At 46.2% G+C, this 13424-nt stretch overlaps 1 protein-coding gene across 3 annotated transcripts; it reads right to left on the bottom strand.

Annotated features, from left to right (window-relative positions):
- Positions 1–323: 323 nt before the first annotated feature.
- GNPDA2 (glucosamine-6-phosphate deaminase 2) lies at positions 324–12927 on the bottom strand. 3 transcript variants are annotated; one of them, XM_073583442.1, is made up of 7 exons: positions 12789–12927; positions 9301–9468; positions 7040–7141; positions 6195–6377; positions 5353–5537; positions 1500–1674; positions 324–773 (listed from the first exon to the last, which is right to left on the bottom strand). In XM_073583442.1, exons 2-7 carry the CDS (start codon positions 9422–9424, stop codon positions 715–717), a joined length of 828 nt encoding a protein of 275 aa, XP_073439543.1. In that variant the 5' UTR covers positions 9425–9468; positions 12789–12927; the 3' UTR covers positions 324–714. The 3 variants fall into 3 exon arrangements, with proteins under 3 accessions (XP_073439543.1, XP_073439544.1, XP_073439545.1); XM_073583443.1 differs by lacking the exon at positions 12789–12927 and adding an exon at positions 12596–12727; XM_073583444.1 differs by lacking the exon at positions 12789–12927 and adding an exon at positions 10951–11150.
- Between the last annotated feature and the right edge of the window lie 497 nt (positions 12928–13424).

The raw sequence follows: 13424 nt of genomic DNA, 5'->3' as shown, positions 1-13424 counted from the left end.
TATGATCGCAAGTCGCTGCATGCGATCAGCGTACCCTATATTTAGTGCTGGGTTCGCTGGCCGTGTGCTGGTATGATTTTGCCGGCGCTTGCGCCCTTTTGGTGCTGCGTCGAGCAACATGGTGCGTTTTTGTATGCTCGGCGCAAGCGCCAGCAAAATCATACCAGCGCATGGCCAGCGTACCCAACGCTAAATATAGGGTACGCTGATCGCATGTAGCGTCATGCGATCATAGGAGGAGCTGACCGGAGGCACTGCCAGGGGCGGAGCTTAGCGGCGGCCCTGTGCCTCAGAAGGCTAGTCTGAAAGTAGCCTAAGTGTAATTTATTTTTTTACTTTTTGTGTTTTTTTGCTTTTTGTTTTCTCTAAGTGTAAAAGAAGCCTTATAATAGCAGCAGGAGTTGGAAATGTAAGGGCACAGGCAGCGAGCCGCCTTCTTCACTGACACTAAAGTGCTCAAACATTTCCATGTTCAGAAAGAAGATCTCCAGCAGCAACTGCAAATTAGCACATATGTAAGCAGCAATATATTTTGCGTCATATAAGAAGGCAAACATTTCCAACCCTCGCACATCGGGGGCTACAGAACTGAATCTATGTCGTATGGAATGTTGGCTGAAGCGGCGATTGGCCCATGACATTACAGTACTTGTGCAGATGAACACACCAGGAATATTGCATAGCCACCAAGTCATCTGCCACTGTCACTCCACGTCAGTTCTTCTTCATGCTGTGCAGTGGCTCCACCAGTTTATTATGTACATGCATTAAGCCTAGGAATGAAACAAAAAAAAAAAATAGTTCTGTTAACAAGGCTTGTCACGCACATCCTTTCTGCACGAACGAGCATGGCTTAACCCATAAGAGACAAATCTGCTGGAATTGTTGTGTTTCTCTTATCTCTCTGTTCAGCCTGCAAAGCACCATGGAATAGATGGCGCTATAATAAATAATAATAATAAAGGACTAAGATCACAATTCATTATGACTGGCATTTTGTAAACCAGACTTAAAGAATCGCACAGGAATACAAGGTACAGGCGCCTTCCAAGGAAGGTTACTCCAGTCAGGCACTGGACTAATATTTCTGGCATAAAAAAATGCCATTTGTTTCCTTGAATGTGATGGGTAGGTGTCGCTACCTGCCGACCTGGCTCCTCCGCAGCCCTGCCCGACTGACTGAGCTGATTGAAACTGGCATGAAAACGCAAATGATCGCTACATTTTTAAGCAATTCTGCTTTGTGCAAAAATGTTGTAACCAGTCAGTGATTTGTGCCAGTGCTCTGGTATAACACACTGACGAATTGGACCTTTAGTCTATAAATGACCATTTGCTAAGATACAGCAACCGTAGTCTATGAAAGAAGGTTTGCGTCTTTAACCGTTGAGACACCCATCGCCGCCCCAAGTTTCAGCCCAGTTCAAGAACCAGACACATGGAACTGGCCAAGCAGGTTGCAGGATCAAAATCTTTCAAAATTCATTTCCTCTCCTCACCTTTAAAGTATTTCACAGTTTTGACTCGAAGCTCTAATGTAGCGTCTTCATCGCAGACAAATATAGTACGAGGATGCTGCTGGAAAGCCGACACGGTCCACATGTGATTGACGCCTTCCTCGATCGCTTTATATAAAGCAAAAGCTTTATGGGCCCCGGTAATGAGGATCAGCACCTGGCAGGGGAATAGAATACATATTAAAAGGATTGTCCCGGATTAGTGAATATAGACTCTCCCCCCACACACCCAAATAGTGACACGTATTCAGATTAAGAAGATGAACTGTAAGGCTAAATTCACACTGGGGGTTTTTGCTTAGCAGGAAAGAAGCTGGGACAATGATGCAGGTTTTGCTACGTTTTTTCCATTCATTCAAGGAGAAATGCTGAATGTCCCCAAAAAATGTAAATCATAAAATACTAATGACAAAAAATACCAGTGTGAGCGCATGAGATTTCTGAAGTCTGACATAGCTGGTACTGTAAAACAGAGCTGAAAATTAGCATAAAAAACGCAGCAAAACCGCCCAGTGTGAACGTAGCCTAATACTAGATTTGAGGTGCTGCTTACGTGTAATTCTACACAGATGCTGTACACATCTTAACAGATCTATAAGGATGTCCTTCCTATCTACCTGTCTGACACGGCTGTCAAACATTTCATGGCTGCAATTTATTGGACAAAGCTTCCAATTTATTTTTCATGATGTTAGCATTAGGCCCGATTCTAATATCTGTTTTTCATGTACAAGTTGTATCGGTGTTTTTTTCTCATCCATTATAGTTTGTAGGGCTGTTTACTAATCTAGTGGCAAACAAAAAAAAAAATAAAATTACGGAGACATGTGGGTTTTTGATGCGAACTGTGGATCAAATTCACCAATGCAACAATGCTGGCAAGTGAAAACCTCAGCCAGGACACAGATGCCATCGTAGCTGCATGCTCCATGCGTGCTTGAAGGGAGGCACTGCAGCTCATCCTACAAACACCATACCAACAGTGAAGTCTGGAGGTGGGAACATCATGGTGTGGAGCCGTTTTTCAGCATACTGCACTGGCAAACGGTCATAAAACTAAAGGAAGGATGAATGGACAAATGTATGGAGACATCCTTGATAAAAATCTGCTGCCATCTACCAGGATCCTGAAGATAAAACAAGAGTGGACATTTCAGGGAGACGATCCTAAACACATACCCAAGGAATCGCTCGGTTGGTTTCAGAGAAAAGTTGAAAAAGTTGCTAGAATGGCGGAGCCAATCAGCTAACCTGAAGCCAATAGCAAATTTATGGCAGGAACTAAAGCTCAGAGGTCATAGAAGGAGCCCACAGAACCTTCAGGACTTGAACAGTATGTGAAAGAATGAACCAAAATCACACCTAAGCAATGCCTGCGAATAGTTTCTCCATATAGTAGGCATTTTGAAGCTGTCATAATCGGCTTTTGTACAAAGTATTAAGTACATTTCAGTAAGCGTGTTCAATACTTTTTCCCTGTGTCATTTTTCATTATTACACAAGTTATGGACATCTGTGGTTTGATTTCATTGCCTGTGTAGATTGGATGGGTTGTTACCGAGATTTGGTGAGAATTTTATGTCGACAGCACCTTTAGAAATATATTTTCTTAAAAAGGAAAATTGGTGATGTGTCCACCACTTATACACACACACACACACACACACACACACACACACACTGGATCACAATGCACGGTCTGGCTGCAGGTCTCCCGACTGGGGCATTTCACCTTGGGTCAGGAGACCCACAGCCAGACCATTCATTGCAATCCATGATCAGCCTCAGATCAATGAACATCTGCATGAACCCTAAGGAAAAAGACTGTCACTTATGTGTAAACTCAGGTCTCTCAACAAAAAAAGAAGTGCTGAAAAACTCAGCTTATGCTCAAGTATAATACGGTAGTTTGAAAAAAATTCACATTCATCAGGCAGGGTCGCCTGCGCTGTAACATGATGTAGTGGATAATATGCATACTTTTATTTTATTTAGACATATAATTTTGTTTGGAAAAAAAAAAAAAAATTAAAAATGGCACTAGCGGCCACATTCTGAACAGTAGCATCTATCGCATTCTGATAGATACTACTGCACAGTCGCTGCCTCCATTTCGCTAGAGAAAAAAAAAAAAAAAAAAAAAAAAAGGCTTCATCAAGATGGCGCCAGCGGCACCTACTCTGTAGCATCTATTGGAACAATGCAACTGTGCAGGTGCTGCCGGCGCCATGTTGATGAAGCCTAATTTTTTTTTTCCCTCTGCCAAAATCAGAAGGTGATAGATGATAGCAGCAGCCGGAACCATTTTGATTAAGATTTTTTTTTTCCAAACAAAACTATGTCAAAATAAATTGAATGTGCATATTATCCAACGCATCATGTTACAGTTTTTGTTTCTTCAAACCATATTATATTCAGTATGTAAACTAGGGGGCAGATCAGTGAATGATCAGTGACCTGTCAGAAGCCATACAGATGAATATGTAAGCAGAGCACCACATGAAGACCCCCACAGGCCACCCCAGAACACGAGCATATCATTAACTGAAAATACAGATTAAAAGGGAATCTGTCATCCCATTTTCGACCTATAAGCTGCGGCCCCCGCCATCAGGGACTTATCTACAGCATTATCTAATGCTGTAGATAAGTCCCCGATGTAACCTGAAAGAGAAGAAAAACGAGTTAGATTATACTCACCGGGGGCAGGGTCCGGTGCGGTGGGTGTCGCGGTCCGGCGCCTCCCATCTTCTAGAGATGACATCGTCCTCCTCCTTACATCTGCTGCAGCTCCCGCGCAGGCATACCTTCTCTGCCCTGTTGAGGGCAGAGTAAAGTACTGCAGTGCGCAGGCACCGGGAAAAGTCAGAGAGGTCTTGCGCACTGCAGTACTTTACTCTGCCCTCAACAGGGTAGATATAGTACGCCTGCGCAGGAGCCACGGCAGAAGTAAGGAGGAGGACGTCATCGCTAGAAGATGGGAGGAATCGGACCACGACACCCATCGGACTGGACCGGATCCCCGGGTGAGTATAATCAAAAGGGCCTGTCACACTAAGCGATATCGCTAGAAATATCGCTATAACGTCACAGGTTTTTGTGACGTTATAGCGATATTGCTAGCGATATCGCTATGTCTGATACTTACCTCCGACTGCTCCCCCGCTGTTTATCACTGATCGCGCGAGAACGTCCTGGACCGTTTCTCATCGTCAGCTTCCTGTGGAGAGACGAGCATGGACGCGGGCGGGAGGACGTCAGGATCGCCTCGTCTGACAGGTAAGTAGCGACCCCCGTCCTCTGCGAAGTCGCTGGTGAGATCTGCCTGTGCGGCAGCTCACTAGCGACCACTTAGCGATGCACCAGCAGGATCCTGACCGCGTCATATCGCTGGTCGGGATCGCTGGTGCATCGCTAAGTGTGACAGTACCTTAACTTGTTTTTCTTATCTTTCAGGTTACATCGGGGGCTTATCTCCAGCATTACAGAATGCTGTAGATAAGCCCCTGATGGCGGTGGCCGCAGCTTAGAGGCCAAAAATGGGGTGACAGATCCCCTTTAAACAACCACAAGAAGGATTTCATCACCCCAGGTATGTTGATCAGTATAACGGTGCCAGCCTGATGCTGTCTGTGGGTTACTGAGCACAATCCTGCTGACAGGTTCCCTTTAAGGATCAAGGAGCCCTTACTCCAGTAGTCTACATCAGTGTAGGTTCCAGACATTTATAACATATCCTGTCTGTAAGTGATAAAAGTCTTTATCTGTACAAAAAGGCCATTTTATTCTGACCACAGTGGATGCAAGTAATGTACGAACATAAATGCCCATATACCTCTCTAGCATCCATAACTGTCCCAACGCCGACTGTTAATGCCATAGTTGGGACTTTCGAAAGATCGCCATCAAAATATTTGGCATTTGCCAAAATGGTGTCCATTGCTAAAGTCTTGAGTCTTGTTCTGGATACCAAACTAGAACCTGGCTCGTTGAAGGCAATATGACCATCTGGACCAATACCTGCAAAGTAAGAGAAATATATGTCAGCAAAATGTTGAAAACTGTCCACATTTTTGGAAAATGTTGTAACCATTGTATATATAGAAATAACAAAGCAACTTCCTTTAACACAAACCTTCCTTCCCGTACTGTACATATGTAGAACCTTTATCTTCCAAACTTAGCTTTCTGTGCTACACACCTATCCTTCCTCCTAATTTACTAACAGGATATTGTCAGCATTGTATTCCACATGACACACAGTGAAGGTGCACTGTGGTCCCCGGTGATCTCTTCACACCTGCTGCTCCTTTTCCTTTCTCCACCGTTTCTAAATGGCTATGATTACATCCAGAGACTGCCTACATATTCCATTGCTGATGCTGCTGTAATCACAGGACTTCATAAGTTAGCAAGTTTGCTTCTGAACGCCATATAATAAAGACGCCTTACATCTGGCACAGCCTCCTAGTTGCTGAGCCAATACCCATTGAAATCGAATGATTTAGGGGCAGCTAAAGAGATCACCGTACTATAATGTCAGTCTCCTTCTAGAGCTCAGTAGTGAGTACAAAGATGATGGGATACACATTTCTTATAATTACACCATACATTTTCTGTTCAGACTTAAAAGGAACTGTCATTAAGATGATTATTTCATTTGTACATATCAAATACCTCCAACGAACAGCTCGATGCCACCAGCTTCTTTGATTTTTCGCTCAAATTCCTCACATTCAGCTTGTAGGTCGGCAGCATTGCCGTCCAAGATGTAAGCATTATTGGGATCTATATCTGTGTGCTTGAAAAAATTATTCCACATGTATGAATGGTAGCTCTCGGGGTGATCCCTCGGTAATCCTAACAAGCAAAAGTGATGAAAAGGTGATTAGAAAGAAAGACAGATTGAGGTCTATGAAAACCTTGGAATGTTCTGGCTTCTGCCAGTGTACAGCGGGGAAAATAAGTATTTGATACACTGCCAATTTTGCAAAATTTCCCAGCTACAAAGAATGGAGAGGTCACTAATTTTTATCATAGGTACCATTCAACTGTGAAAGAGGGGGAAAAAAAAAAAAAAAAAAAAAAAAGACGAGAACTGTAGTTATGACGACTAGTGATGAGAGAGCATACTCGTTGCTCGGGTTTTCTTGAGCATGCTTGGGTGTCCGCCGAGTATTTTGGCTTCGTTGTCTCAGCTGTATGATTTGCGACTGCTAGCCAGCCTGAATACATTTGTGGAATGCCTGTTTGTTAGGGAATTCCTACATGTATTCAGCCTGTCTACAAGTCACAAATCACGCAGCTGAGACGACGAACAATCTGCGAGTACGTCAAAATAGTCGGGAGATCACCCGAGCAACGAGTATACTCACCCATCACTAGTGCAACCCCTCAGAAGTCACGTCTTCTAGAGGCAGAAGTTACAGGGGCAAGTACATCTCGTTTTGTTATTTCTACACAGACAAACAGTTAGGAATAATGAAAGAAAAACACTTAAACTTCACTTCCTTATAACTCACCTACATATTCATCCATATTAAAGGTCTTCACGTATTTAAACGATAGGTCGCCACGTTTGTGATACTCAATTAGTTTCTTGTAACATCCTAATGGTGTGCTGCCTGGTAAAAAAACAACGAAGGATAAAGGGTGAGGCTACAAGTAGTACCTATAGTGTTTACACAATATTTTATGTGAAATAGCCAAAAAACAAAAGTAACAAAAAATATACATAAGTGGTATTGCCACATGCCTGACACTGTAAGATCACTGCGTTATTCATCCCGCCCAATAACCACCAATGAAAAATATACAGTGCCAGAAAGCCGGGGTGTTTTTCCCATCCTACCTTTCAAACCAGTAATAAAAGATAATAACGTAAGGTGGGCTTCACAGTCTGTGTACACACAGATTTCAGATTCTGCTGCAAATCTAAAGTCGCAAACGCAACAGCCTGATATACGCCTAGGAGACTTAGCTTGGGTCAGGAAGCCCGCCACTGAAGATCATGTTCCAAGTATAGGCCATGAAGATCGGACGTATGGAATCGGCCTAACACACACCGACAGTGTAATAGCTTTGGGAGCGGACCAGGACAGATCACTCTACTGTGCACGGTTTCGATTTGTCCGAGAAGTTCTAAGCTTGCGCTCCCGTCAGTGTGATGGCCGGTGGAATGAGGGGCAGGAGGGCTATAGGTGGCAGCATCTGTTTGCGCATCCTGCGCTCTAGCATCCTCTGACAGTCGTCTGCTGCCTTGTCCTGTCACCATCAGGACCTTTTTGGGCTCAGGGTCTTGGAATGCCCCAAGCACAGTTTATCTGGTTGTAAACAGACCACGGTGGTACATTAGTGCACTTGTAGATTAAATGACGTAAGGTATGTGGGCCCTTTTTTTTTCGTAGTTTGTGTTGGAGGTGGGGCACCCTCCCAGGCTAGGCACCCTTATCCACTCATCTTTCATTAAGAGCAAATGCCTGGTTCCCATCTCTTCCTCAGTTCAGATGAGACCTGGTTTGCCACAAAGGGGAGACACCAGGTATCAGTTCACATGGTAAAGAGATAAGTACATGAAAATGCAGAGTCAGGGACACCAGCGCAAAAATATATCAACCTAATAAACCCCTAGGCTTATGTCCTACTTAAACCGCGGAGGTTGGTACCTGAAAAATAAAAATGCAAATTGGCTCCCCCACTCATTGGTGGCTCTCCCCATTACACCCCAATATAACTATTCCAGACCCATGATGACCAGAGTGAAACATGTTAGATGACTTAGGGCGAACCGGTCAGCAGATTTGGCTGATATGAGTTACAGCCACCACTTTTCAGGGCTGATATACAGCATTCTACAATGCTGTATATCTGCCCCCAACCTGGTCAGAAAGACTAGAAATTTTTTTTATTATTATGATACTCACCTGCGAGGCGTGGTCCACTCCAATGGGTGTTGATGTTCTTGGTCCGGCACCTCCCTTCTTCTTGTGATGCCATCCTCCTCCTCGGTTTGTGTGGATGACACATCCCTGCATCGCCCTCAGAAGTATTCTTTGTATCACGTTCCTGTGTAGGCTCCCCACACCACCTTGGTCCCGGGACCATTTTCTCCTGACGCCTCCTACTGGACTGTCCCTGATGGTGATGCTATCACCACTCCATCTATCCCACCTGCAATTTTTGGTATACGTTTCCCCCTTTTTTTGCTGCTTTATATTCCAGCCTACAGTATTTCTCTACCCTTTAGATGGGCTATTGTTCCTTTCCTAATGGGTCGCTCATTGATTCTTATATAGCACCTTATAGGCTTATTGTGGCCTGTTTAGAGTGTTTGCGTCCAATTGATTTTCTGGGGACGCCCAGATTAGAGGGTCAGGGTGTTACATTATAAGTGTAGTTATTATAAGTACTTTAGTCTTTATTCTACATTTGTGGTTGTGTGTTTCTTGCAAATGACATTATATTGTGGAAAAACACCATAGTTATATGGGACTATTAGGGGTGTGCCTTGCTTTTTAACTGTTTTTATTGTGTTTATCTGTCTTCTAATAAAAAAAATATATGTATAAAGTAAATTTTATTGCCTAGGGTGTGCGCCGGTTATGCCTGGTCTTTTTCTCCTTTTAATTATTGTCCCTCCCTCTATGAATCTTTGCCGTACACATCTAACTTATTTGTAGAGACTTCCAAAATTCACAAGTACAAAAACAGGTCAATTCACAACTAAATTGCTTGGACAAAAACTCACATAAATCTTGCTGGATAAAGATAAAAAGCCCATTACCTGTGGGTAGCCCAAGAGTGAAGTAGTTGTCAGGTCCTGGATTGAACTGGGTGATTCGATTACTTATGTATTTTGCTGCCCACTCGCTGGCCAGGGCATAGTCATCCAGAATTACCAGCCTCATGATTGGGACCACAAGCTTTGTCCTGGCAGCATGTGGCTAACAATCTGAAGAGAGATGAGATACATAAAATAAGACATGACAATGACACACAGTCAAGGCCAAGTTTGGAGACCGACACACAGTCTGGTATTCACAAAGTTTGCCGCTTCAGATTTTGCATTAACTGTAGAGATTGTTATGAAGAATGATCAGATTAATTGTAAAAAAAAATTGCAAATTCATTTCTTCCCAAGGAAATGACTTAATCACAAAAAAAAAACATTTCCACTGAATTTCTGCCCTGCCACAAAATTATCTGCTAATATCATTTCAGTGATCTTCTCGTTAGCTCTGGAGAAAGTGTTACCAAGGACAAGGCAGCTGATAAAACTCAATCATGCTTATTGAGCAAATCCTTGTCTACTTCAAGGAAATGTGTGCAGCCATCATTGCTTTCAAGGCAAAGAAACTGCTGCTTGCAAGATTGCCTCTAGACCAGGGGAGGGGGCAACATTTTTCTGCCAAGGGCCATTTGGAGATTTATACCATCCTTCAGTGGCCGTACAAATTGCGCGCCAACTCCTCCCACAAAGTACACCCTAGAGGGAGTTTCAAGTGCTGTAAAGACATCAGGACACGCAAGAATGTCCAGCTAGTCCTTGTATCATCTCCTACATAGGATTCAAGTATGGAATCGGTTCAACACCAGTGCAGAGCTTGCTCAGGAATGGCAGCAGGCAGGTGTCAGTGCAACAATACGAACGGTGAGAAACCAATTGTCTCCATGAAAAATATTAATAGCAGGATTACATAATGCAGGAAAGTAAAGTGTTTGGACTGCAGATGACTTTGGTAATGTTATTTTTTCTGATGAAGCCCCCTTCAGATTGTTAGGTAGTCCTGTGGCATGCCAACAGTGAGGCATCTGGAGACCATTAATGTGTGGAGGTTATCTATCATCAAAAGGGAGTGGGATCACTCACAATTTTGCCTAAAAACACAGCAGGAGCATTTTTGGTGATGAAAAATGCAATTTTTAGCATGATAACCATGTCACAAGGCAACAGTGATAACTAAGTGGCTCGGTAACACTGACATTTTGGGTCCATGGCCAGTAAACTCCCCAGATCTCAATTCCATTGTAGTCCTCTGGTCAATACTCAAAAAGTGGTTGGACAAACAAAAACAGGAAATTAGCTCGAGGCACTGATTAGACAAGATTGGGCGGTCATCAGTCAGGATTTGGCCCAGAAGCTGATATCCAGCTGACAGGTGAAGGGAACGAGCCTTGAAAAAGAAAGGTCAACACCAAATATTGAGTCTTTCCATAAACTTGATGTATTTGTCAATAAAAGTGTAAAAACTTATAAGATGCTGATAACTGAACTACAGTAGCCATAGAAACATCTGCTTTAAAGATCTAAAAGCTCTGAAGTGACGACTGTACATAAGGTGACACAAAACAAGACACAGACAGGTCAATACCAAATAGATAACTCACTGAGGGCCGTGCAATAGGAAGGGACGGGATGTATCTGATCACTCACCGTGAAGAGGATGGCCGCAGATTCTCTCATCCGAGAACATCAGGTCGATTATGCAAAGATACACTGATCAGATTCTCTCAAATGAGAAGATGGAGAAAGCAAAAGTCTGCATCTTCTCCATTGTGTCAAATCAAGACTGCACCCAGATGTCATCGGAGTGCAGTTCAATGTTTTCCTCGGACTCGTTAACTTGAATGGCCGAGTGTGATCCAAATATCAGATCAAACTCAGGCATGCAGCGATTTTCTGTCCAAGGAGAAAAATATGAATTTTATATGGTCCCATAGACGCACACTGGTTTGAGTGCAATTTAACGTTTTGCAACGTCGCACTCGGCCTGAATATACGCAGGTTGGCACCTGACCTAACGATAGTGATCTCAGCAAGGGCTGCTGGGAGATTTCAGCTCAGAAGACTGCAGATCTCTGAACGCAGCTCTAGACTAGAACACAAGCTGTAACTCAGGATTAGTAATCGAAACGTGTTTCTAAACATAGAATTCTCCTTTAGAATGAATTGTGTAACACTAACTTCAGAGCAAATCCACACATCCGTGCTGAGATCCGGCCGCGGGCCCAGGTTCCACACCGGGTACAAACGGCCGCGGGCCCAGGCTCCACACCGGGTATAAACGGCCGCGGGCCCAGGCTCCACACCGGGTACAAACGGCCGCGGGCCCAGGCTCCACACCGGGTACAAACGGCCGCGGGCCCAGGCTCCACACCGGGTACAAACGGCCGCGGGCCCAGGCTCCACACCGGGTACAAACGGCCGCGGGCCCAGGCTCCACACCGGGTATAAACGGCCGCGGGCCCAGGCTCCACACCGGGTATAAACGGCCGCGGGCCCAGGCTCCACACCGGGTACAAACGGCCGCGGGCCCAGGCTCCACACCGGGTACAAACGGCCGCGGGCCCAGGCTCCACACCGGGTACAAACGGCCGCGGGCCCAGGCTCCACACCGGGTACAAACGGCCGCGGGCCCAGGCTCCACACCGGGTACAAACGGCCGCGGGCCCAGGCTCCACACCGGGTACAAACGGCCGCGGGCCCAGGCTCCACACCGGGTATAAACGGCCGCGGGCCCAGGCTCCACACCGGGTATAAATGGCCGCGGGCCCAGGCTCCACACCGGGTACAAACGGCCGCGGGCCCAGGCTCCACACCGGGTACAAACGGCCGCGGGCCCAGGCTCCACACCGGGTACAAACGGCCGCAGGCCCAGGCTCCACACCGGGTATAACGGTCGCGGGCCCAGGCTCCACACCGGGTATAACGGTCGCGGGCCCAGGCTCCACACCGGGTATAAACGGCCGCGGGCCCAGGCTCCACACCGGGTATAAATGGCCGCGGGCCCAGGCTCCACACCGGGTACAAACGGCCGCGGGCCCAGGCTCCACACCGGGTACAAACGGCCGCGGGCCCAGGCTCCACACCGGGTACAAACGGCCGCAGGCCCAGGCTCCACACCGGGTATAACGGTCGCGGGCCCAGGCTCCACACCGGGTATAACGGTCGCGGACCCAGGCTCCACACCCCGCTTAGCTGTCAGTGAATAGACATCTTGTTTCTATCCCAAATGCTGACTGAGAGGCCGGTACGTGTGCGGCTGCCTGTATTAATCAGCGCCTGACCTGTCACTCACCATTGCTACTATACAGGAGTCTGAGTCTCCATAGTGCAGGTGACGAATCACATCCACTGCCCCGGACTAGCACGCCCCCCCCCCCGGAACGCGCAGCCCGGCACTGAGGCTGCCCCCCCCCGGGACCGGCATTGCTCGGGCACACATTGTCATTCCATGGTGTCTCCCCAGTATCAGCAGCCTCACCACCCACCAACTTGCTCTGAAGCCTCCAGTCCTACTCCGCCGCAGCTCCAACAGTAACTAGGACCTTGGTGACATCACGGTCATATGACTAGTCACGTGCGGGGGAGGAGCCAAGCTCGGGACTGAGCGATTGTAGGTGATTGAGTTAATCGCTGATTTGTTACTTATCGGTCATGTGACTACAGTCCTGGCTGGCTAACTTGTGTGACGCCTGTGATTGGCTACACGGTGGACATAGCAAGCAAGACTGTGTGACAGTGTGTGTGTCTGACTCTGTACTGTGGATGTAGCGGAGCCGTGTGTGTGTCTGTACTGTGGATGAAGCGGAGCTGTGTGTGTGACTGTACTGTGGATGTAGCGGAGCTGTGTGTGTGTCTGTACTGTGGATGTAGCGGAGCTGTGTGTGTGACTGTACTGTGGATGTAGCGGAGCTGTGTGTGTGTCTGTACTGTGGATGTAGCGGAGCTGTGTGTGTGTCTGTACTGTGGAAGTAGCGGAGCCGTGTGTGTGACTGTACTGTGGATGTAGCGGAGCTGTGTGTGTGTCTGTACTGTGGAAGTAGCGGAGCCGTGTGTGTGACTGTACTGTGGAAGTAGCGGAGCTGTGTGTGACTGTACTGTGGAAGTAGCGGAGCTGTGTGTGT

Source organism: Dendrobates tinctorius, unplaced genomic scaffold, assembly GCF_039654945.1.
Source record: "Dendrobates tinctorius isolate UK_male_01 unplaced genomic scaffold, ASM3965494v1 ptg000079l, whole genome shotgun sequence".
NCBI lineage: Eukaryota > Metazoa > Chordata > Amphibia > Anura > Dendrobatidae > Dendrobates > Dendrobates tinctorius.
This window is presented reverse-complemented; position numbering and strand designations above follow the sequence as displayed.